The sequence below is a fragment of the Nelumbo lutea genome, chromosome 5 (genome assembly GCF_056320005.1).
Source record: "Nelumbo lutea isolate HS-2025 chromosome 5, American lotus-T2T, whole genome shotgun sequence".
Lineage (NCBI taxonomy): Eukaryota > Viridiplantae > Streptophyta > Magnoliopsida > Proteales > Nelumbonaceae > Nelumbo > Nelumbo lutea.
This window is the reverse complement of record NC_142688.1, coordinates 20,269,581-20,294,629: the sequence shown is the minus strand read 5'-3', so window position 1 is coordinate 20,294,629 and position 25,049 is coordinate 20,269,581. Positions and strand designations below refer to the sequence as shown.

The window sequence follows — 25,049 nt, the reverse complement described above, 5'->3', positions numbered from 1 at the left end:
CTGTTCTCATTTACATGGAAAACAAATGCAGCCTAAGGATTTTTTATATTTTAATTTTATTTAGCAAGGCCCATGCATTTCAAAGATAATTAATAAAAATAAAACCCATTTAAGTTTAATTTAAAATTAATAAAATAGTAGATTTTAAAAAGATACTTATTTAAAAATAAAAATTAATAGATATAACTAAAAATAATGAAATGGCCAATTAGAAACTTCATTTCTTCCATAATTTCAATTAAGAAAAGCCTTCGCATCGCACGGTCTGGACTCATAGATAGGTGAATATAGATTTTTTTTTGTAAACAGAGAATACTTCTGATGGAGGGTGATTTGACCCGACCTCCTAACTAAGGGACACGTGGATATGACTCAATGTAAGTGACAGTTCAGCATGACATCTTGGCCACAACTCGGCGTAATGAGCTCGCTGAAACCCCAACAGAACAGCTCACCACAAGACAACTCGCTACAGCCCACTACAGAACAGCTTGCTGCAAGGTAGTTCGCTATTGGAGCTCGCTACGAAGGAGTTTACTACAAGGGAGCTTGCTACAAAGGAGTTCGCTATTGAGTAACCCGGAGTCTTCGGGAAACTTCTTGTCCGACAAGACCGTGCTTATCAGACTGCTCACACCTCTCTTGTCTAGCGGCGCAACACCTTCCAGTCCAAAAGACTGTGCCCATGTCTCAACGTCAAGCGGTGTCGTGCATGCCAACTCTGCACAACGTCCCTCAACTAACAGGACCGTACTCTGCGATGGATACCTACACCAATCGAATCAGCTTGGTGAATAACGGTTGAAGCAGAGAATCAGAGGCGGTTACACCCGATTTGATAGAGCATCAGTATATAAAGACCTCGATTTTCAAGGGGCAAAGGTAATTTTGGTAATCGAAAAGTGCGCATCTCCACTCTTAGCTCATTTTCCTTTACTACTCTCTAAGCTTTCCACTGAGTTCTAACTTAAGCATCGGAGTGTTCCCGCTAGGCGAGCTCCCCAGGAATCCTTCATCTTCTCCTTCCTAGGTGTTGTCCGTTGCCAGGTAGGAGCGAGGGCCCTGCCAACTAGGTGTGACCAGATCGCGCTACATCATTTGGCGTCGTCTATGGGAAACGCTTCAAAAAGCCTCTTACCAAACACCGTAACTTTCAGTAAGACTTCAATGGCTTCCTCCAGCAATGCCGGATGAAGTGCTGACCAAAATACCTCCGGGGAATGACCTCGGCTCCCTACCATCTGCATTGGCCAGTTCACTGTACCCCTCTCTGCTGACAAAGTCCCTACCCTGAGCGCGCCTCAGGTTATGGCGCCAGTAAATGCTCCGCTCCCTTCGCCGGTAGAGGTGACCTTTGCAGAACCGTCAGTTCTCCCGATGGTTGGACAGAAATAGCTAGAAAATCTGGCACACTGCATGCGAGCTATGCAAGCTCAAATGCAGCAGGTCCACCAATTCCAGCTATACCAGCAGCAAATGCTCCACCACGTCTACCAACAACAGTTTCCATTGCTGCCTCAGCATCAACAACAAGTTCCACCTCGACACCCTGCTGCACCGGAGGCCCAGCCCCGCTGTCACAACGAGCATCTCCCCCACCGAGGAGAGACCTCCCGAACTCAGAACCCTCTTGGAAGCCAAGTCTCATCCCATGGCAGGAGGGAAAGACAAGTTACTCCCCCCACCTCGCAGCCTGTAGTCAGGTCGGGGGCCTCTCAGCCAGTCAGACCCGCGTCGCCTTGGACCTCACAGTTCGAGCTCTCGCTCATCGAGAACCAGTTCGAGGTCCTGGCCGCGGACTGCAAACAAGGCCCTTCAGTTCATAACCGTCAGCAACAGTTCGAGCCCCTTCTTGGGCCCATCGAGCTCGGTAACACAAAAGCAAGCAGTACTAATGTTGAGCCAACAAAGCAGCGGAGACGCCGCCGAACTCACCGAACTGCCACTCACAACCTGCCCGAGCTAAAGAGTAAGGAAGAGGTGAGCTCGGACAAAGTAAAAGCCACTCCTTTCCTCTCAGTTTCATCCCCCCTGTCTCCAGAACTTCTAGTCATCCCTATGCCGAAGGACTTCAAACTTCCTCCCTTGGACAAGTATGACGGATCGTTCGATCCAAATGACCACATTGATGCCTTCTAGTCGCAGATGCACTTGGCTAAGGCCAATGAGTCCTGCATGTGCGTGGCCTTCTCCACCACTTTCAAAGGGGTAGCCCACACATGGTACAAGAACCTTGTGCCCGGGTCAATAAAAATCTGGGTGCAGTTCATGTAAGTCTTCACCTCTCATTTTGTCACCAGCAAGCGATGCCCAAGAACCCAGGAGAGTCTCTTTGGCATAGTCTAGAGGGAAGGAGAGCCCATCCGGAGTTACATCAAGTGGTTCAATGACGTTTGTTTACAGATACCCAACCTGGACCCTACAGTGTGGCTTACAACAGCCAAGAGAGGCATCGCACATAAAAAGTTCAAGTGGCACATGGTGGTCAATCGGCCCAAGACTGTGACCGAGTTCCTCAAGTTCGCGGACCAATTCATAGGGACGGAGGAGGAGATCAACCAGAAAATTGAAAGTGTGCCAGAGATAAGGAAAAGGGAAGGTGAGTCCTCGATCCAAGGGGACAACAAGAAAAAAAAAGACCCAGCTCGGGGGGGGGGGGGGGCAAGGCCAGGACAACCTTTTCGAGCTCTTCCAGCAGAAAGGACTGACTACACACCACTGAACGCAAAGCGGGCCGAGATCCTTATGGCGATCAAAGATGCCCCGTATGTTAAGTGGCCACCCCGGCTGAAAGGGGGCCCTAATGTAAGAAATAAGAACTTGTATTGTAGTTTTCATAAAGATCACGGTCATAGTACCGAGAATTGTAAGAACCTCCGTGACGAGATAGAAGAGCTCATCCGTCGCGGATACTTAAGAAATTTTGTACAAAATAATAATAATAAAGCAGTTCGGCAAGGGGAGCAGGGCAGAGATGCTCCCGAGCCCAGCAGCAGGCAAGCAAAGCAGCCACAACAACAGCCCCCTAAAGAGAGACCAGTTTGGGGGACTATTCATGTGATCGTCGGAGGTTTGATCGTCACGGGCTGCACTTCGGCTGCAGCTCGGATTTCAGCTCGAGAGGTCGGAAGGGAGGAGCAGAACCCCCTGAAGCAGCCAAAGACAGAAGACCCGATCTTCTTCATTGAGGACAGTGCGCACGGGGTCCACTACCCCCATGATGACGTGCTCGTCGTAAAAGGATTAATGACTTCGAAGTCAAGCGTGTCCTCGTTGACTCCGATAGCTCGATAGACATTCTTTTCAAGGCAGAATTCAACAAGTTTCATCTCCAAGAGAGCTATTTCAAGCCCGCAAGTACTCCCTTGATAGGATTCAGGGGAGAGGAAGTTAAGCCCCTATGGAGAATCATAGTACCTGTGGAACTCGGCACCTGGCCTAGCATAGTGAGGCTCAACCACGACTTCTTGGTGGTCGCAACTCTCTCCCCATACAACGCCATAAGAGGTCGGCCCATCACCCATGCTCTTCGTGCGGTGGTCCCCACCTCTTATTTGGCGATGAAGTTCCCCATGGACTTCGGAGTTGGGGTAGCGTGAGGCGATCAACTCGAGTATCGCAAGTGCTACATCGCCGCCCTCAAAGGGAAAACCAAGGTGGCCGACGACCTCGAGCTAGAGCGACCTATGAAGCAATGCGAAGAGCGAGTTGCACCTACCAAAGAGATTGTTTCCGTGCCCACTTCGGCGAAGGACCCAACTCGGACACTCCAGATCAGCACCTCAGTCCAAGAGCCCTTGTGATCTCAACTGGTAAGTTTTTTACTTCAAAATTTAGATGTTTTTGCATGGTCCGCGACAGAGATGCCCGACATAGACCCAAGCATCATCACTCACAGGCTAAATACCGATCCTGTAGTTAGGCCCATTAGACAGAAGAAATGCAACTTAGCCCCAGAGCACTGGAGAGCAGTTGACGAGGAGGTTGGGAAGCTCCTCACAGCTGACTTTATCAGAGAGGTCCATTACCCGAGCTAGGTAGCCAACCCAGTCCTGGTAAAGAAGGCCAACGATAAATGGCATTTGTGCGTCGATTATACTGATCTGAACAGAGCTTGCCCGAAGGATTGCTTCCCGCTCCCCAAGATTGACCGCCTGGTGGACGTGACCTCAGGGCACGAGTTGTTGAGTCTCTTGGACGCCCACTCAGGCTATAACCAAATAAGAATGGGCCCTACCGACGAAGAAAAAACAGCTTTTATAACCAAGCTAGGCATGTACTGTTACAAGGTCATGCCCTTTGGACTGAAAATTATCGGGGCTACTTTTTAAAGACTTGTAAATAAGTTGTTCGATCCGTTGATTGGCAAGAAAGTAGAATGTTATGTAGACAACATGGTTGTCAAGACTCAGTTTTCACATGATTTAATAAAAGATTTGCATTATGTTTTCAAAATTCTGCGTAAGTTTAACATGAAACTGAACCCAAACAAGTGTGTCTTCGGTGTCGCCTCAGGTAAGTTCCTAGGGTACATCATCAACCAGCATGACATTGAGGCTAACCTTAAAAAAATTAAGGCTATCCTAGATATGAGACCACCCTGGAAATTGAAGGAGGTTCAGAGGCTGAATGGCCATATAGCCGTTCTGAGTCGCTTCATGTCCAAATTGGCATATCGCTGCCTGCCTTTCTTTAAGGCAATTAAAAGCAAAGGCTTTGAATGGACCGAAGAGTGTCAGCTCGCGTTCAACGAGCTCAAAAGGTACATCGCCAGTATCCCAATCTTAACCTGACCCGAGGAGGGTGATGTTTTGGAGTTGTACTTCTCGGCAAGTGACGAGGTGGTCAGCTCAGTACTGATAAGAGAAGTAGACTGGGTCCAATGACCTATCTACTATGTTAGCAAAGTGTTGCAGGGTGCAGAGACAAGGTATCCAGAGATCGAAAAGTTGGTGTATGCGCTAGTCATCGCAGCTCGGAAGCTCCGTCCGTACTTCCAAGTTCATATTGTCATCGTCCTCACCAACAAGCCTCTGAGGCAAGTCTTGCTCAAGCCCGAGGTCTTTGGTAGGTTGACAAAGTGGGCCATCGAGCTCAGCGAATACGACCTCTAGTACAAGCTGCAAACTGCTATGAAGGCCCAAGCCTTAGCTGACTTTGTCGCAGAATGCACTTTCAGCATTGAAGTCCCTAGGCCAGTCGAGCCCGAGGCCCCCAGGTCGGATGAGCCCGAGGTTCCCAGGCCAGTTGAGCTCGAGCATTGTGAGGTAGCAACCAGTGCGGCTTCTCTCCTAGTTAGATTGAACCCGACCTGGGATGAGGATCCCTAGATCCTTCACGTGGATGGCTCATCCAACCAGCAGAGCAATGGAGCTGGAATCGTTCTGTATGGGCCAAGCAGGGTCAAACTGGAGTATGTGTTACGCTTTGAGTTCGCAGCATCCAACAATGAAGCGGAGTACGAGGCGTTAATAGCCGGGCTAGTTCTAGCAAATGAAGTGAAAGCCAAGCACATCATCATCTGTAGTGATTCTCAGCTCGTGGTCAACCAAGTCACTGGTGATATACGAAGCTCGCGAGCCAACCATGATCGCCTACTTAGCCAAAGTCAGAGAGACTCTGCTCAACTTCCAGTCTCACTTCATAAAGCAAATCCCGAGATCTGAGAACGCTGAGGCCGACATCCTGTCCTAGTTAGCCAGCACCAGTGATAATACCATGAGAACCGTGTATATAAAGAACTTGCCTCGGCCTAGCATTCTCGGGGGGGGGGGGGGGGCAGAGGAGGTCGCTCATGTCGCAAAGCCGAGCTGGATTGATCCGCTCGCGAGCTTCCTACTACATCGGACCCTCCCTGCAGATCGCAATGCCGCCAGAAGGGTAGAGTGTCAGGCGGCCAAATATGTCATGATAGACGAACGACTGTACCGAAGATCTTACACACTCCCCTATCTGTGTTGCTTGCAACCTTCCGAAGCCGAGCTTGTGCTCCGCGACACTCATGACGGCCTGTGCGGTGGACACTTGGGGGGCAGGGCTCTCGCCCAAAAAGTGCTACGACAGGGATACTACTAGCCAACAATGAAGGAAAATGAGATCGAGCTCGTCAGAAGATGTGACAAGTGCCAGAAGCATGCCAACATCCATCACCAGCCTGCCGCCGACCTGAAGTATCTCACAAGCCCGTGGCCTTTCGCACAGTGGGGGATCGATATATTTAGACCATTTCCGCCAGCGACAGGGTAGAGGAGGTTCTTAGTGGTGGCAGTTGATTACTTCACTAAGTGGGTAGAAGCTGAAACTCTCACAACGATCACAACGCGGAATGTGCATAACTTCTTCTGTAAGAATATAGTGTGCCATTTTGGACTACCCCAAGTACTGATCTCTGACAATGGTAAGCAGTTCGAGGATATTAAATTCCAGAACTGGTGCAAAGATATGGAAATTCAACAAAATTTCACCTCAATAGCACACCCTCAAGCAAACGGTCAAGCGGAGCTCACGAATAGAGCCATTCTTCGCGGACTGAAGGCATACCTCGATCGAGCTAAGGGACTCTGGGTAGACGAGCTACCTAGTGTACTATGGGCTTATTGAACTACGGTAAAGACCGCATAGGCGAGACTCCCTTCAACCTCACTTATGGCACTGAAGCAGTAATCCCAGCCGAGATCGAGGTTCCCATGCTATGTTTAGAAGTGTACGATGACGAAGCAAATGAAGACGAGCTACGCACCAACCTCGACCTACTTGATGAGGTACGGGACCTCTTATACATTAGGACCGCGGCCTATTAGCAAAGAGTAGCTTGGTACTATAACGCCTAGGTCAAAAAGCGGAACCTCCACGTCGGAGACCTGGTTCTTCATAAAGTCATGGTACCTGAGCCCGGTGTTGGTAAGTTCGGGCCGAATTGGGAAGGACCCTACCGAGTAAAGTGGGTGCTCGGGGAAGGAACATACGAGCTCGAAACCCTAGAAGAGAAGCAAGTACCTCGGGCATGGAATATTGTCAACTTAAAGCAGTATTACCTATAATCTCTGAGTTGAGTGGACTACAAGTCGCTCTTCGGGCCTAAAGGCCAATACGCCGAGCTAACGAAGACCTCGGCACTATAAGACCCAGTTGCCTCTTCGGCATGGGCGAACTCGAGAAGGGGGTGGACCGTAGTCGCTCCCCGAGCCTAAGGGCCAATGCACCGAGCTAATGAAGACCTTGGCACTATAAGACCCAGTCGCCTCTATGGCATGGGCGAACTCTAGGTGAGTGGACCATAAGTCACTCCCCTAGCCCAAGGGCTAAAACGCCGAGCTAATGAAGACCCTGGCATCGTATAAGACCTAACCGCTTCATCGACATAGGCTAAGTATTAATACTAATGGCACAGGCAGCTCGGGTGTGAACCCTATGATGCATAGCCCGTCCGGGTATACAAGTTGGACCCGTGAGGAACAACCAAGTTCAACTTAAGTAACCCAGGTGCATATAAGTGGACTACAAGTCGCTCTTCGAGCCTAAGGGCCAATACGCCAAGCTAACGAAGACCTTGACACTATAAGACCCAGTTGCCTCTTCGGCATGGGCAAACTCCAGAAGGGGGTGGACCGTAGTCGCTCCCCGAGCCTAAGGGCCAATGTGCCGAGCTAACGAAGACCTTAACACTATAAGACCCAATCGCCTCTATGGCATGGGTGAACTCCTTGAGAGTGGACCATAAGTCACTCCCCCAGCCCAAGGGCTAAAACGCCGAGCTAACGAAGACCCTGGCATCGTATAAGACCTAACCGCTTCATCGGCATAGGCTAAGTATTAATACCAATGGCATAGGCAGCTCGAGTGTGAATCCTATGATGCATAGCCCGTCCGGGTATACAAGTTGGACCCGTTAGGGACAACTGACTTCAACTTAAGTAACCCAGGTGCATACAGGTCGGGCATATGCTCGCTATGTTGGTCACCTCGGTGTACGTGGATGGCGGAGTTCAGTTGCCAATAGAAAGCCGAGGTAAGTAAAAACAAAAAAAGGGGAGGAAGAACAAAGGGGGGAGGGAAGGGAAGAAGCAGACACTTACCACCATGCAGTGAGCTAACGCCAGCTTGGAGAGCTGCCTAGGGTGCATCCCGACCCAGTCCGTGATCTCCTCATTACCAATCGCCTGCCGGCTCCTCCGCGAGACCACGAGGAAGTTGGTGACGCTTTCGTCCCTCCCCTCGGTAGAAAATCGTAGGAAGACAGTGGGGCCAGAACGCACGACTGGAGGGCACTGCTCCTGGGGTGGGACCTCTTCTTCTTCGCCACCTCCCGCGGCTACTCCCTCGAAGGGCACAGGTGGGACCTCTAGCGACGGAACAAAGGCTAGGTCCGTAGCCTTGAACTCGGCAGCCCTAGAAGTGGACGCTTGGTCGGGGCACGACCTCTTCGCCCTACGCTTCTGGTTGCTCGACAACAGGTGACGTGCATCCACACCAGACATGTTGGCTGCAAGAATCTTAAGGCATTAGTCCAGCTTGCAAAAAAAGAAGAAGAAGAAGAAGAAGGCAACCTAAAGGTAAGTTGGTGTAAAGAAAATGAGGCCTGGGGCCCTCCTATTTATAGCCACTATGCCCAAAAAACCAACGGTCTCGATCAAAGCAAATCCAACGGCTTATAATAAAGTCGGTTTCACATCCTCCGAGACTGAAATAAAGCTGGTTGCACGTTTTCCGAAATTGAAGGCAGCTTGGCACGTTTTTTGGCACCCGAAAAATCCAGAAATCACCTGACATCCGTGCGTATACATCATGCGATCAGTCAACCTAGTTTAAATTATGGGTCAAATCCACCCATCACCCATCACTAGATGGTGATTTGACCCGACCTCCTAACTAAGGGACACGTGGATATGACTCAATGTAAGTGACAACCCAGCATGACAACTTGGCCACAACTCGGCGTAATGAGCTCGTTGAAACCCCAACAGAACAGCTCGCTACAACCCGCTACAGAACGGATTGCTACAAGGAAGCTCGCTGCGAAGGAGTTCGCTATAAGGGAGCTCGCTACAAAGGAGCTCGCTATTGAGTAACCCGGAGTCTTCGGGAAACTTCTTGTTCGATAAGACCGTGCTTGTCAGACTGCTCCCACGTCTCTTGTCTGGCGGCGTAGCACTTGCCAGTCTAGAGGACTACGCCCATGTCTCAACATCAGGTAGCATCGTGCACGCCAGCTATGCACAACATCCCTCAACTAATAGGACCGTACTCTATGACGGATACCTACACCGATCGAATCAGCCTGGCAAATAACGACTATAGCAGAGAATTAGAGGCAGTTACACCCGATTTGACAGAGCATCAGTATATAAAGACCCCGAATTCCAAGGGGCAAATGGTAATCGAAAAGTGCACATCTCCACTCTTAGCTCATTTTCCTTTACTACTCTCTAAACTTTCCACCGAGTTCTAACTTAAGCATTGGAGTATTCCTGACGGACGAGTTCCTTTGGAATCCTTCATCTTCTCCTTCCCATGTTGTCTGTTGCCACATAGAAGCGAGGCCCTGCCAGGTAGGACTGACTAGATCGCGCTAGATAAAAGACAATTTTAGATAGGTGAATATAGATTGATGGATAGATATATAAATGTGGATATGGATGTTAATATGGGAAAGACATTTTTAGAAAAAAGTGATGAGAAAAAATTATAGTTTCCCCATTAGGACACTTTGATTTTGTGAAATCGTTAGGCTTCCTACGAAATTGCGTTCAAGACTTCAAGTCTATCGGAGGTCGATGGCAATGCGAAGTTGCGAAATCGAATACACTCACCCATTCCCAATTTCCCATCCGACGAAGAAGCGGAAGAAATGATACAGTTCCTACTGTGAGCGAGTCCGCGACCAGCTACATGGTGCATGTTGAGATAAACGTGTTAAACGTTAAATAATCCGTCATTTTTTTTCCGGGATAGGGTGGTCTGTTTTCCGGCCCCTCTCTCTCTCTCTCTCTCCTGCCAGTCATTCTCTCTGTATCCAGCTCTTTTCTTACTTGTCTGTGTTAGTTAGGTAATGCGATCTCAGCGTCTGTTCCTTCCAACTTGTGAGTGTCGTTGGCATTAAAAATGTTTTCCGTTCGCTGTGTTTGTTGGTCTGTTCTCCTTTCTAACTTCTGGAGTTCTGGGTGTAGTGTTAAGTTTTTTAGTCATAGATCTCCAGCTTAGGCTCACCGGAAAACAACCATTATCCCGTCGGAGAAGAAACCCACCGTTCTTCAGCTGGTGAAAAGACTCGAACGCTATCAGCGACCCCTTCATGGATTGATTCAACGATTGACAAAGAATGCTCCATCATACCGGACATGGAGTTGACATAAAATCTGCCTCCCACTTTCTTATCACCGGAAATCCCTGCCTCGGTTTCTTCTTCCACTAGTGGGATTTCGAAGAACATGGTGATTCTATTTCTGGAGTGGGATGAAGTTCTAAAACCAGAGCAGACGACGGAGTAGCCCATCGAGAGGAAGAGAGGGACGTAGGGAACGTGTCTACCTTCGCAGGCGGGTAGGAGATCTCATGTTTAGGGACAGCTGTCTCTTCCTAATTGGGTGGACAGAAAGCTGTGCAGAGAGGCAAAACAGACGATCCTACCGTTTCCGAGTTCAATTCAGCCCCCACAAGATTTCCTCTCACAACGTCCCACAGCACATCCCCGCCGCGTAATTAACGTAAAGGTAGAGAAAATTTTCGCTTCGCAGTACAGTCTTAAGAGAGTAAAGAGCAACACGAATACGGAAGGTCAGGTTTTATTTTTTATTTTTTTAATTCTCACTCTCTATACTTTCTGAATTCTAACTTCTGAGGGGTCGCTGTGCTAAATTTCCCTTCTTCATGTCGTGTTTATATTAAGATTGGGCTGTTAATTGGTTGGTGCCAATTTCTCTACGGCGCAAGAGGAATTAAGGGTTTTCTTGAGCACGAAGTGAAATCTTCATCGCTCCTTGATTTCGGAAGGAGATGCAAGAGGTTTCGAGGTTAAGGACGAAGAATCATTGTTCATTTGTGTATTTTGTTTGTTATTTACTCTGTTTCTCTTTCTTTATGATGAGGACAATCGAATTGGCTTGCAGGCTTCCGACTGAATGCACGGAACTGGTTTTGGAAGAGAGAGATGCAGCGGATTGGATTTACAGGGGCGAAGGAGCGGCTAATCTTGTGCTTGCTTACAAAGGATCATCTCCTTCTTTTGTACGTCAACCGTTCGATTAAATTCCGTGCTTTTGATTTCCTCTTTGATGATGGTAAATGATAAATATCTCAATATCAATGAGTTGAAAAGTGGGGCAAATGGCCCATTAAAAACTTGGTCAATGCCTATAACATATAAAAAGTAGGAAAGCTAAAAAGCACTACACAAAAAGAGATTGCCATCGAGGAGCACGGCTCATTCAGTTTCAGTGAGGAGAAAGATCAAGATTCTCTTCTTATGCGCTTCCTAAAGTCCAAACCTAACATGTTCGCCAAACGAAGAAGAAAGAGAAGAGGGCGCAACAATTTTCAGGAAAAATGTCAAAACTCGATCCAATTGTGGGTTAATTGGGTCCCATTCACTCTCGGGTCTGAACTCTGAAGGAATATGCCTCTTATGTCTTTAAGCAAAGTACTGTTTATTTACTAAAACGCACTTGTTATTTCATTAGAATTCCCAAAATGGCCTTTCCTGTAGTATAGTGGCTTTGACAGACCAGTGAAATCACAATTTCCCAAGCAGAATAAAATCCTTGGAGCAATGTTTGTCATACAAAAAGCTTTCATTGCTTTTAGTAACGGGACATTGTGTCATTTGAGAAAGCTGTTCAGTAAAGGTGGATGCAACAGAATTTTTTATCAAAATGCAACAGATTCAGTAAAGCTGTCATTTGATAAAGCTGTCCAAATGCCAGTAACAGGTCCAGAACTGACTTTTTCTTTTTTGCTCGGCAAACCAATAAAAAGCTTTCATTGCTTACCTAGAGAGGTTACAAAAGGTTCATCGTGAAATTCCAGCTGACTGTGCTCAGACAATCTAGCCCTAGAAGCTAACTCATGCGCCACACTATTCTTAGCTCTAGGAACATACAAAAAGATACACTTAGCAAAAAAGGATTTCAAAAAGTAAACCTGTTCCCACATAGCCTGTTCCTCCCATTTCCATTTCAGTTTACCCTGCTCTGTGTGCATACTATTTACAATGTTTTGTGCATCTGTACATATCACAAGCTTACACAGCTCCTGTTGACGAGCTTTGTGCATAGCGTGGAATATCACCCACCATTCTACATGTACTGTTGCCGAGCTTTACATTTGCATCTTACTGCTGTAACAAAAGAGTTGTGAGGAGATATAATAACATAGGCTGCAGAAGCTACAAGATGATTTACAGATGATCCATCAGTGATATAACATAAGAATCAGGATCAGCATTAAGATGTTTTTGGTGTTGCGTCCTATTTGTGTTGTTTGGTTGTGTGGTTGGACTGTCATCCAACCTTTGCTAAATATTGCTGGCTCCATGGGTGAAGTGACAAGGGTTGATGGATTCACCGTTGAATATTAGCTTGTTGCGCTTCTCCCAAATAAATTTTGCATAAACTGCCCACTTCTTCAATAGATCTGCTTTTTCCGCCTATTTGTTGCCATCCATTGATTATCACCATTAATGAGTTCTCGCTGAAGTATTCCAGCTTGTAACCATATGGCGCGGGCAAAAGGGCATGCCACAAACAAATGGTATTCTGTTTCCTCGTTCAATCCACAAACAAATGGTATTCTGTTTCCTCGTTCATTCCACACACCTCACATTCTTTCTCATTCCTTAGTTTCCTCCTCCATAGTTTATCTTTAGTTAAGGGGAATTGTGGCAATGTCCACAAAGACTTCTATAGGCCGACTGTACTCTATATTGTCCCCCTAGTGCTGGCTTCCACGGTAGCTGATCACTACTTTGCACTCGACTGGGTAACAGACTTAGGATAGCTTCACCCTCTTCCTCTTCAAACCATCTATTCACCAACTCTCTATTTCAAAGGCCTTGATCTGTTAACAAATTCTTTTACTTCTAGTCGTGGTCTTTGGAGTTGGTCCTCTGTTCTCCCTTTGGGTATGCCATCCGTTAATAATGGTACCCATGGTTCTTCATCTTCCCCATCTCCTATCTTCTAAATGAAATTATCTTTCAGTTTCTCCTTTACTTTTAAGATACTTCTCCACCAAAGTGAATGATTCGAAGCCGGTTTGGCATCATACCATGTTTTGTTCTGCAAATATTTTGCTCGTATGCCTCGGGCCCACAATGCTTCTTTCTCATTCATCAATCTCCATAACTGTTTAAACAGTAAAACTTTATTCCGTTCTTCCATAGACTTTAAACCTAACCCACCCTCTTCCTTAGGACTGGTTATCTTTGCCCATGCAATTGCAGTCAATTTCCTTCTTCCATGCCACCAAAAGCTTCGTTTCGTCTCCTCCATTTTCAATTAGACTTTTTTAGGTAGAAGACCCGTGGTCATTTGGTAAATAGAGAGGGCTTGAGCCACCGCTTGCACCAAAGTTGTACGCCCTGCCTGTGACAACAATCTTGCTTGCCACGTGTCCACTCGATTTTGCACCCGTCCAAGGACTCTTTTATTAAACTTATCACGTTATAACTGATTACAATCAACTCACAAAATGTCATAAATGTATATGACAAAGCTTGGGTATGGAGACAAAGGACCTATCACTGGTTGTGGTCTTATTACGAGCCACCCATCATAGATTATGTTGATCACGACCCATCCTATATTGTGTCCTACCTTGAAGACTAGCTGTGCAAAAAATCAGCTTAAATTCTTAACTAAAATGCCAAATTTTGAAGCAAAAAGTTGGATGGTTGTCAAAAGTTCTATTTAAATCTTTCTGAATGTTCTGAAAAAAATGCATGAATTTGATTTAAAGATATAATCATACTTGTTTTTTATATACATAGGTGGTGGGACCCATCCAATGATGGTAAGTTACAAGGAACCCAAACCATATCTAGTAGCCCTGTGTCCCCAGATCTGAGCCAAAACATCCAATCCCTATATGTAAGCATGTGGGAACAGGTTTCCTAGTCAGGTTGTTTACCAAGCTTCCCTAAACGATCCAAGAAACGTGTACATGGCAAGTTTCTAGCTCAAAGGGAGCATCCATGTTCCTCCTCCTTATCCTCTATATGGAAAAAAGTTTTGCATAAAAGGAATTGCCATGTGTTTGAAATAAACCCTTTGACAAAAAAAAAACCTCTTTGATAGTCTCCTTTCCAATTTAAAAATTAAAAACTTGGATGATTATTTTCAATTAGGACAATACAAGATTGTTTTTATAGGGCTAATATGATATTAGGGAGCGGCTCTGCTAGTTGGATCATTTAGTGAAAAAGGCTAAACAATTGAGGATTCCTCCAAATGTTAAATTTTATCTTAATGAATTTTATTTTATTACAAAAAAAAAGATAGCAAATTAGCATGAGTCTTTACTAGGCCAAGACATATTATGCTCAGTACCAACAGAGCTATTATCAGGCCTCCAGAATTGGAAGCAATCTGGATCTAGAACCTATTCCAGGCCCTATGTGACGGGGTTGGATTGGATTTTGGTTTGCACAAGCAAAATGACTCACTGACTGCAGAAGCCAGTTTCCAACAGAAAGAAAGAAAATACGCCTAATATTTGCTACTTCCCAGATTTTAGTTGGCACTTTTTTTTTCATCCAAACCCAGAATCTGGTAAGTTGGAGAATCTGGTTTCTATTTCCATCTCGCTTTTCCTTTTCCATGGCAATCTAAGCACCACATAAGGGAATACTTGAGCTTGACATAATCTGCTGATGGGGCTGTTGGAAACCCAAATTGTTTAATTTAATTTTTTATTAACATTTGGACTCCCACTTTCATCACATAACTTTTCCTCGAGTCCTAAAATGATTTAATTTCAATTTCTGGTAACATCCCTCTAATGAATCAGTAGAAGATCAAGACTGTAATCAGTCTTGAATCCTAATAGGTTTTAGGTTTGCAAAACAGAAGAAAAAGAGGAAGAAAGGAGAGAAAATAGAAGAGAAACAAGAGAACACAAGTTGTTGAAAGGAGGGACAGATTCTTACTAATCTGCCGCCGCCACTCTCTTAATATTTATAGGTTATGTTTAGTACATAATGGAAAGGACACATCTGCCCTTGGTACTTATATAATAAATAAAGTAAATAAAAGCTGAAATAAATAACAACTGAATTAACAAACAGACTCAAACTGACACTACTATAACTGAAACAAATAACTACACTGCTGTCCTACGAACACGGGGGGACCATGCAGTGGGGCCCACATCAGTGTTCTCTACACTCCCCCTCAAGTTGGGAGTAGATATCTATCATGCCCAACTTGGATAGGTCTGTCTCTAACTTCTTCCTTGGTACAACCTTGGTGAGGATATCTGCGAGCTGCATATTAGATGTGATGTATGGAAGACACACTTCTTGTGATGTGACCCTTTCTCGCACAAAATGTCGATCAACTTCGATATGTTTAGTTCTGTCATGCTGCACTGGGTTGTGGGCTATATTAATAGCTGCCTGATTATCACAATACAACATTAAGGGCTTTTCATAGTCAATACCCAACTCTTCAAGTAGTGACCTCAGCCATAAGATTTCAGCCACTCCATTAGCCATTGACCTGTATTCCGCTTCAGCACTGGAGCGGGAAACAACACTCTACTTCTTACTCCAAGAGACAAGGTTACCTCCCACCAGGGCACAATATCCAGAGGTAGACCTTCTGTCATCAACACTTCCAGCCCAATCGGCATCTGTATAGACTTCCACCCTCATGTGATTATTGTTCCTGAGCAATATACCTCTACCCGGGCATCTCTTCAAGTATGCTAATATTCTCTCTGCCGCAAGAAGATGAGAAGTTCTAGGGGAGTGCATGTACTGGCTAACAACACTAACTGCATAGCTGATATCCGGCCGAGTGAGGCAGAGATATAGAAGCTTTCCAACCAACTGTTGGAACATAACTTTGTCTTCAAGAGGTTCCCCACCCTCTGCACTAATCTTGTGATTTTGTTCGATGGGTGTATCAGTCGGCTTGACACCCAACTTTTCAGTTTCCGCCAACAGATCTAGAACATATTTTCTCTGAGAGATAAAAATCCCCTGCCTGGATCTAGCAACCTCAATACCCAAAAAGTACCGTAGTGCACCAAGATCTTTCACCTCAAACTCTTGATGAAGGAGCTGTTTGAGGGACTCAATCTCATGATTGTCATTTCCTGTCACCACAATATCATCAACATATACTGCTAGTAGTGTTAGAGAGGACTCCACCCTTTTGATGAATAGTGTATGATCTGACTGGGCCTGTACATAACCAAACCTTCCAAGGGCTAATCTAAACCTATCAAACCAGGCTCTAGGTGACTGCTTCAAACCATACAATGCCTTGTTCAGTCGGAAAACCTTCTTACCTGTCTCTGTATCATTAGAATCCAGGATGCAACTGCATGTAAACTTCTTCTTGTAAGTCTCCATTCAGAAAGGCATTTTTAACATCCATCTGAAACAGGGGTCAAGAATGATTTGCTGCAAGGGATAACAAAACTCGGATGGTGGTCATCTTGGCTACTGGGGCAAAGGTCTCTAAGTAGTCTATACCATAAGTCTGAGTGAACCCCTTTGCAACCAGCCGGGCTTTGTACCTTTCAATAGAGCCATCAGCATTATGCTTCACAGTAAACACCCATCTGCATCCCACAGGTTTCTTTCCTTTTGGTGGGTCAACCAGTGCCCAAGTATTATTCTTCAACAGGGCATCCATTTCGACTTGCATTGCATCTTTCCATTTTGGAACTGATAAGGCTTCTTGCACTGTTCTTGGAATAGGGACATTGGCAATGGAAGTGAGATAGGACCGATAAGATGGTGATAGACGATCATAGGATAAGAACTGTGAGATGTTGTGAGCTGTAGAAGTGGTGCAATGTCGTTTCCCTTTGCGAATGGCAATAGGGAGATCAAGGTCATCCACAGGAGGGGAAGTGGCAACGGTGAGAGGTATCTCAGTAGGCTTTGGATCTGGAGCCGCAGAAGGAACTGGAGCTGGCCGGGACTGCCGAAGACTAGGATCAACCTGCCTGCATCGCCTGTGATAGACTCTCAACTCCGGCTCCCTCTGACCACCCTCACCACTACAAGTTGTTGAAAGGAGGGACAGATTCTTACTAATCTGCCGCCGCCACTCTCTTAATATTTATAGGTTATGTTTAGTACATAATGGAAATGACACATCTGCCCTTGGTACTTACATAATAAATAAAGTAAATAAAAGCTGAAATAAATAACAACTGAATTAACAAACTGACTCAAACTGACACTACTATAGCTGAAACAAATAACTACATTGCTGTCCTACGAACACAGTGGGGACCACTGCAGTGGGGCCCACATCCAGTGTTCTCTACAGAATCCATTTTAGATTCTGAAAGTTAAAGTACAATTATTTCAACATTCATTCTTTGAAAAAATGCTTCACAAGTTCAGCATTTTGCGATCCTGTCTCCTAGCTAACATATCATTGCTTCTATCATGACATTTCATAATCACTTTTCTTGAAGTTTTTTCTATCTCTGTTCTCTTAGTAACATTCAAGTTACTCATTTCATATATGTCACATTTATTGCCTTCTTTGATGCATGCATTCTCAAGTACATATCTATATACATGCTTACATGCAAGAACTTTGTGAGACGGTCCTTTTTGGTAGTAACTGAAGAGTCTTACTTGGTTTGCTTTTTTATAAACATGCTTATCCCATTTTGCTCACCGTTGAAAGTTGAAATATTTGGTTGGTACGGGAGAAGCAAAAAAATGAAAGAGACAAGGATACCTTGAACCTACTCCCTATGAATAGAATGTTTGTATTTATGATCCTGCGATTCTTAACTTTGTATATATCTCCCCATTTTATTAGTTTTTTAGTTTTTCTTTTCATCATCCTTGTCTGTTTGTGTATATATTTATCCCACTTTTTCTACCCAACTTATGAAAGTTATATTCATAATTGTTTATGTATATTGTATGTATATGAACTGCTTGTGCTTTACAATCTTCAAATTCTGTGGACAAGTGTACTTCATATCTAAAATCTATCCTATTTACTTTCAGTTTTTGTCTTCTGGTTGACTGTTATAGGTTGGAAAAGTAATACGTCTCCAAAAGGCTCCCAAAAACATATCCCAATCCATGAATGGTACCTCAGTTTTCTCTGTCCAAGAGTGCCTTCTGTGGAAAGATACAAATGACCTGTTGTCATCCACTTCAAAGGAGAATGTTGGGCAACTATATGCTCTCCACATAATGAGTCCTTTGCTAGGTTCTGAACATGTTGATCCTGGGGTAAGTTGTTGAAGGTGTTATTTGATATTATGGACCTTTTTAAGTTTGAGACACAAGTTTATACTTAATCATTCCATGTGAAGTAAAGGAGGGATGTGTGAATAGCTGCATGATTCTTAAGATATAACATAAAATTTAGCAATTTATTGTCTATGATTTTGGGTCCTCCTTATATTTATTGAATATCATGGAACATGAAACATTTTTCTTTAAGAGGATGTTTACTTTATACAACAACTTGAAGAATTGAATGGTAGAAAAAGAAATGGAAGTTAGTAAATATTTTGGTTTATTTTGGGTGGTAAAGTGTTTGCCCAGAAGGATTTTAAGGAGTTAGAGGAGAGAGACAGAAGAGGGAAGGTTGAAAGAGTGGTAGGAACTCGTGGGGGAAGAAGGATCAATGTAGTTGAGAAGGATTAAGAGGGTTTGAAGGGGAAGGGGAGGGGAGTTCTGGTGGTGTGGTTAGGAGGAGATAGGAGATATGAGATAGGGGAATGGAGGATTTGAATTGGTGAATTGGGGGAGAGAAAATTTACATCACCATCATCTAAGCTTTGTCCCAACTATATGGGGTTAGCTACACAAATCTTGTTTCGCCATCCGTCTGTTCAATGCCATCTTTATTTTTAAATCATGGGTGCTTAAATCATTTCTTATTATTTGCACCCAAGTCCTTTTTAGTCTGCTCCTAGCTCTTCTTCTAGCCCCTTCAACTTGTAACAGATCACTTTTCCTAACAGGTGCTGTAAATGGTCTTCTATGCATGTCACCAAACCATCTCAATTTACTTTCACTCATTATATCACCTCTTGGAGGCTGGATCTACTCCTAGGTTCCTTCATCTGACTTCATTTTTAACCATGCCCTTTTCTAGTTTTCACCACTCGTCCATTTAAGCATTAGAATTTCTGCCACACTCATTTTTTTGGGCATGCTGCTTCTTAACTGCCCAACACTCCGCCCTATACAAAATAGCTAGCCTTACAACTGTCTTATAGTAATTTCCTTTTAGCTGACATGGTATTCACCTCACATAAGACTTTGGATGCACCCCTCCATTTTGCTCATCCTGCTCTAATTCTATGGGCAACGTCCTCCTCAATCTATCCTTTGAACCAAGATAACAAGTGAGATCACATTGAGTTATCTCTTGGTCTCAAATCCTAAGTCTACCCCTATTTGCACTTCTACTATTATTAGATTTACATTGCTTATATTCTGTTTTAGTCCTTATTTTAAAATTTTTTGTTTCTAATGCATTTATCCACAAACCTAATTTTTCCTTTAATCCTTTTCTAGTTTCATCAATTAATTTTCAATGGAGGGGGGAGAAAAGTTATAATGGAGAGTTTATTACTTTTGAACTGGGGCATGGAGGATCCTGTCTTGGAATTTATGGGGTTAAGGAACTTTAGAAGGAGGTAACAGGTAAGGTAGAATAAGATAATATAACTTTGCTGTAAAAAAAATTAAATTACAGAGTTTCGACATGGGGGTGAGGAATGAAGTATGAGGTTTGAATATTTGGGAATGGGTTGAAATTCTGGCTGTGGGTGTAGCAAGGGGTAGGGTTATCGTGTGGCATCCAAAGCTGTTTATGGAGGTGGGGGACAGAAAGGTTAATTTTTCCCTTTCACTGTGTTTCAAAATAGTGGATGGGGAGTCAGGAGTGGGTGTGGTTGTTGTCAAACATATATGAACCTAATGATGAAGGGGAAAGAGGGGAGATATAGGAGGAATAGATGAGACACATCAAACATGGAAGGTGTTGTGGTGTTTGAGGGGTTTTAATGTGGTTAGGGGATTGTGTTAAATGAAGCGAGAAAGGGGAATAGAGTAACAATGGCAATAAGAAAACTTTGGGGTTTTATTAGAAGAGACACCTTTATATCAGGGGAAAACTTTGAAGCTCAACATAGGGAGAGGTGGGTGCATGGTGTTTTGAGATGTGATAAGAAAAGGTCTTGGCCTTTGGAGTATGGCTTTGTACCTTGATTGGGAATTCTATGTGGTTAATTTCTTTTAGATATGGTATTTATTGGCTGCTTTGTATTTATAGAACTGGTCTTTGTTGTAAGAGATTTTTTGTTTGATTTATGGGGTGAATGTATTGGATGATTGATATTGTTGAAGGGTGATTGTGTTGTTTGCTTTTGTTATTTTCCTTCTCAGGTGATTCCTTATCATCTAATTCTTGTACTCTACTTTTCTTTTTTTTCTTTTAGGCTCAATTTTGGAAGAGTACAAATACAAATATGTAGAGTGCAAATACAAGGTATTAGAAATACTGTATACAAGGTTTTGCACTGTACATATTTGTATTTGCACTCTTCCCAAACTGAGCCTTAATGAATGTTATATATACAAAAAAAAAAAAAGAAATATTTTCTTAATGTACACAGCCTCTTATACCCTTTCCTTTTTGACAGTAATATGAACCTTGTTTTATCAGTTACCATGAATTTTAGTAAGATGAACCGTTTTATATAGATGAAGAGAATGCAAATGAGAGAAGAGTGTTTAGAGCAGACTCGAGTCCAAAAAATGCCTCTCATTGTTAGACTATACAGTCTGTTGTATCATATCTGTAGGTTTTGATTCTTACCATGTAATGGAACTCTAGAACTGAGCTGAGACTGTTCTTAGTTTAGGGAATAAGATGAATAGGGTGAGGGGTTTTGGGCCCCAATGCAGTAGCCAGTAGTCACTACTGATTTTCAGATTTTTTGCATGAAATTGCTCCCTGACCCATGATGATAAATCAATATTAGCAGGAAATGCAGTTTGACTAGTTATGAATTATCCAAGTCTTTGACTTTAACTGGTTAGCTTTGGAAGTATTTGTACTCAATCTCTTATTTGAAAGTATGGGAAACCTGCAATGATAAAGTAATGTATTCTATTGATCTTTGAAATGCAAAAAATGCCTCTACAACTGGGTGCTGTACAAAGGGAATATACAAAGTAGTCACTTTTTTCCTTTCAACGACCAATACAATACATTATTTTATATCTTTCAACAAAAAAAGGGAAGTCTGAGTGGAAATCTGCTGAAAATAAAAAACTGTAGAAAGAAGTGAAAGAGAAGAAGATTTTTGTGAGAGAAAGAAGAAGAGAAAGAGTGGAGAAAGGAAGAGAAGGCAATCTTAATCTGGCCACCCTCTTCTATTAATATTTATACTTTAATTAGAAAGTATGTACAATGACAAATATTCCCTTAATAGGGCGGCTGGTGCAAATAGCTTAAAAAAACATAAAAAACACTATTCTAATAACTTCCAAATAATGGGTCGTGGTCCCCACTTACCAACTAAACAAATAATAAATAAAAACAAGTAAGAAGGCTGTAAAATCCTCAACAGTTCTGCAATGGCATGCAGTGGAGAAACTTTATGGGAAATTCTTTTTTTTTAATTTCAGAAAATTAATGAAAGGCATTTTCCTTTTTTTTTTTTTTCTGAAATAAGCATTTGGGGAATTTGTTGTTCAGAAAATAGACTAGTAAACTTGATCTCATGGTTCTCCTAAAATCCTTCATGACTAAGACACAAAAATACCACCTTTCAACTAGGTCTTCAAGATAGGTGTTTATTATTCTATTATGGGTGTGGAGTGTGGACAAGTTGGAGTTATCTATTTTATGGTCTTTCTCTTCACGTCCTTTATTCACTTTATCCATTTTCTGCTTTCTCTAACAAATGTATTCTTCTATTTTTAAAATAAAACTGCTCGAGTGTTTGGCTGGGCTGCCTTTTTCTGCGTAATTGTGCGTGAGGTGGGTAACCAAAAATCAGGTTGGGCTTAGAGGTTCAGGCAACTCAACCTTGCCTGTTCTCAATGATGTATGCTTTGTAGCTGAGATTACTTATCAAAAAGAGAAAAGAAATGTTTGATTTATCCCTGGATTTTCTTTCCTATTCTGTTTCATTGCATACAAATTGTCTTACTATTTCACATATTAATACAATGCTACTATCAAATAGAATATCAATAAAATATGTTCACAGTTACTGATCAAAACAATAGATAAATAATTGAAATTGTTGAAGTCTGTTAGTTATTTAGTTTCCTTATTTAATTAATTAATTCTTTGTTATTTTTTCTGTTCTTTAGTGCCGCAGGGGCATTCTTGTAATCTTACTTTCTTTTATTATTAGTTGGGACGCCCTAATATAAATACTAATGACTGGCGCCGCCAGTCATAACTTTTTGATCCCAGAATTCTCTTTGTCTCTCTTCTCTTCTCTCTCTTCCTTTCTTCTCCCTTTCTTTTCTGTTTCTCTGATATGTTCAACCTAGAAAACATGGTATCAGAGCAGGTTTTCTGGGGTTAGAAGCAGTGCGACAAAGTCTTCTCAGTTTCTTCTTCCTCAATCTCTAAGTTCCTCCTCTACTGTGGATCGAATCTGATTAGGGAGTGGATCGAACTGATCTGGAGGGCTTTCTTTTAGGTTCTCTTCCTTTCTTTCTGTGTTTTTTTCTGGAACTGTGGATCAGGTGATCCTGTTTCTTGTACCCAGACAACCAGGTCTGAATGGCCTGTGATTGTGTGACAGTGGTTTGGCGCTGGCGCTGACTTCTTCCTGGAGTTGCTATGATCACTTTTGGTTGCACTGGTGGTGGTTGTAGATCTCTCTGCCATCAATGGTTGAGGGTGGTGTTGGAGTTGCAAGGCAGAGACTTGCTTCTTCTTGGTGCTGGCGGTGGCGATCATGTTGACCATGCAAGGTGACTGCTTGTCCAAGATCATCAGGATGTCAAGGTGAGGCGCTGGCACTGCTTTTGCCTGTATCATGAAGTCCATTCCAAGGACAATATCAAAATCATCTATGTGGACGACGGAGAGGTCAATCTCTCCATCCCAGGTGCCGAGTTGTAGTCTTACTCGACGGGCCATACCTTCAGTAGGTTTGGCACCTGTGTTAACTGCTTTGAGCCAGCCAGGCTCTTTGGAAACGGCTAAGTTAAGTCTCTTGGCCTCTGCAATGGATATGAAGTTGTGAGTGGCCCCTGTGTCAACTAGGGCCCTGGTTGGCCTCCCGCCAATGGTTACATCAACATACCTCAGTCCTCTCTTGACTGAGGAGGGCTGTTTGGAGGTAGCCCCTTTCTTCATCATGGCATTGAAAAGTTGGAGGGCGCCCACTCTTGGCGCCTGGGTACTCCGTTCCCCATCACTCTTCTCATCGTCACTTAGCTTGGCAATGAGGGCATTCAGCTTTACTTGCTTTGGGCAATTCCTGGTGAAGTGCTCCTCCCCACAAATGTAGCAAATGGGAGGAGGGCTTAGTCTCCCTTGATATCTGTTGTTGTAGTAGCTTTGCCTTCCTTGTGGCTGCTTCCCCTTGTGGTGCTCGACTGGTTTGTGGTTGAAGGGTGGCTTCTCTTTCGGATGACTGGGTTGTCTATCTCCCCCACTCGAATGTGTGGTACGCGGGCTGGCTAGTCTGCTTCCTTCGTCATCCGACAATCTCTGTTCACTAAGTTGTTCGGCCACGGCCATGGCGGAGGCAAGGTCTTGAACATTGCGTTGTTGGAGCTCGAGCTCAGCCCAAGGCTTTAGACCATCCATGAAGTTGAACAATAGGTCCTTGTCTGACATATCGGTGACTTCTAATGTGAGGGCTGAAAACTCTTTGACATAGTCATGGAGGGAGTCGCCGTGCTTGAGAGTCTTCATCTTGCGACGAGCGAGGTATTCCACATTCTCTGGGTAGAACTGTCTCTTCAGCTCTCTTTTAAAGTCAATCCAGGTACGGATAACACACGTACCACGTTCTATATCAACACACCTTCTGCGCCACCACAACATAGTGACATCAGTCAAATACATAGTAGCAATACGTACCTGAGTCATTTCATCAGTCATATTGGCGGCGGCAAGGTACTGTTCCATTTCGTGCATTGCGGGTACCCGAATAGGGGGTTGGCTCCCTAATCTTGATGTGGGAGGGAGTATGTGTAAAGGAAGTGCTGGCTGGATTAGCGACAGCCCTTTTCAGGATTGCATATTCTGCTTTGAGCTCCTCTAATTGAGCTTGGGTGTCAGAGGAGGCACATGCGGTGGACTTCATTGAGGCCCACTCCGCTCTCATTTCATCTAGTTGGGCCTGGATGGCCATTGATGTGGAGGTGCTTCTTCTCCACGTTGCCCACTCGTTCTTCATCTCATCGAGCTGGGCTTGAAAACTATCAAGCCTGTCTTGGACCTGCGAGTTGGAGGAGCTTGCTTCTTGTTGGCGCGCAGTGCTGCAAATTTGCTTGAGCGTGCCATTGATTATGTCTCGGACCTCGTCCACGACTCCACTCAAGCGACCTTCAATCTCGACTAGTGTGTTGTCTATGGCTTCCATGTTTTGATGCAACTCGTTTATCGAGTCTCGCATCTCACCTACGGTGGCTTCGCAACGTAGCATGCGCAACTCAACGGTTGCATGCTTGTTGGAAGATTTCTCACGTTTGCTGGGCTTCGGTTCCTTGTCCTTGTCGATGTTATCGGCGGGCGCATCATCGGCCTCATGGGCTATGGAGAGTCCATGTTCGATCTCCTCCACGATGTCCCTGTTGTGCTTCATGCTGTCACTCACGTCGCAGGTCGAATGGCTTAAAAGGAGCT

The 25,049-nt window shown here is 44.0% G+C and overlaps 1 protein-coding gene across 13 annotated transcripts in view; it reads left to right on the top strand.

The window, feature by feature from the left end:
• Positions 1-9,631: 9,631 nt before the first annotated feature.
• The window catches only part of LOC148850831 (inositol-pentakisphosphate 2-kinase-like), a 51,496-nt gene continuing 36,078 nt past the window's right edge, over positions 9,632-25,049 (top strand). For 11 of the 13 annotated variants that reach the window (XR_016099555.1, XM_088946382.1, XM_088946378.1 and 8 more), the window contains exons 1-4: positions 9,646-10,773; positions 10,886-11,009; positions 11,106-11,223; positions 18,230-18,433. Coding sequence is in view for 12 of the 13 variants with exons in the window: in XM_088946382.1 (XP_088802508.1) it covers positions 10,993-11,009; positions 11,106-11,223; positions 18,230-18,433 (339 nt within the window). In the remaining variant the exon portion in view is untranslated. Of the gene's footprint in view, positions 10,774-10,885; positions 11,010-11,105; positions 11,224-18,229; positions 18,434-25,049 lie in introns of all 13 variants that reach the window. The other 2 variants (XM_088946384.1, XM_088946379.1) reach the window with 2 other exon arrangements.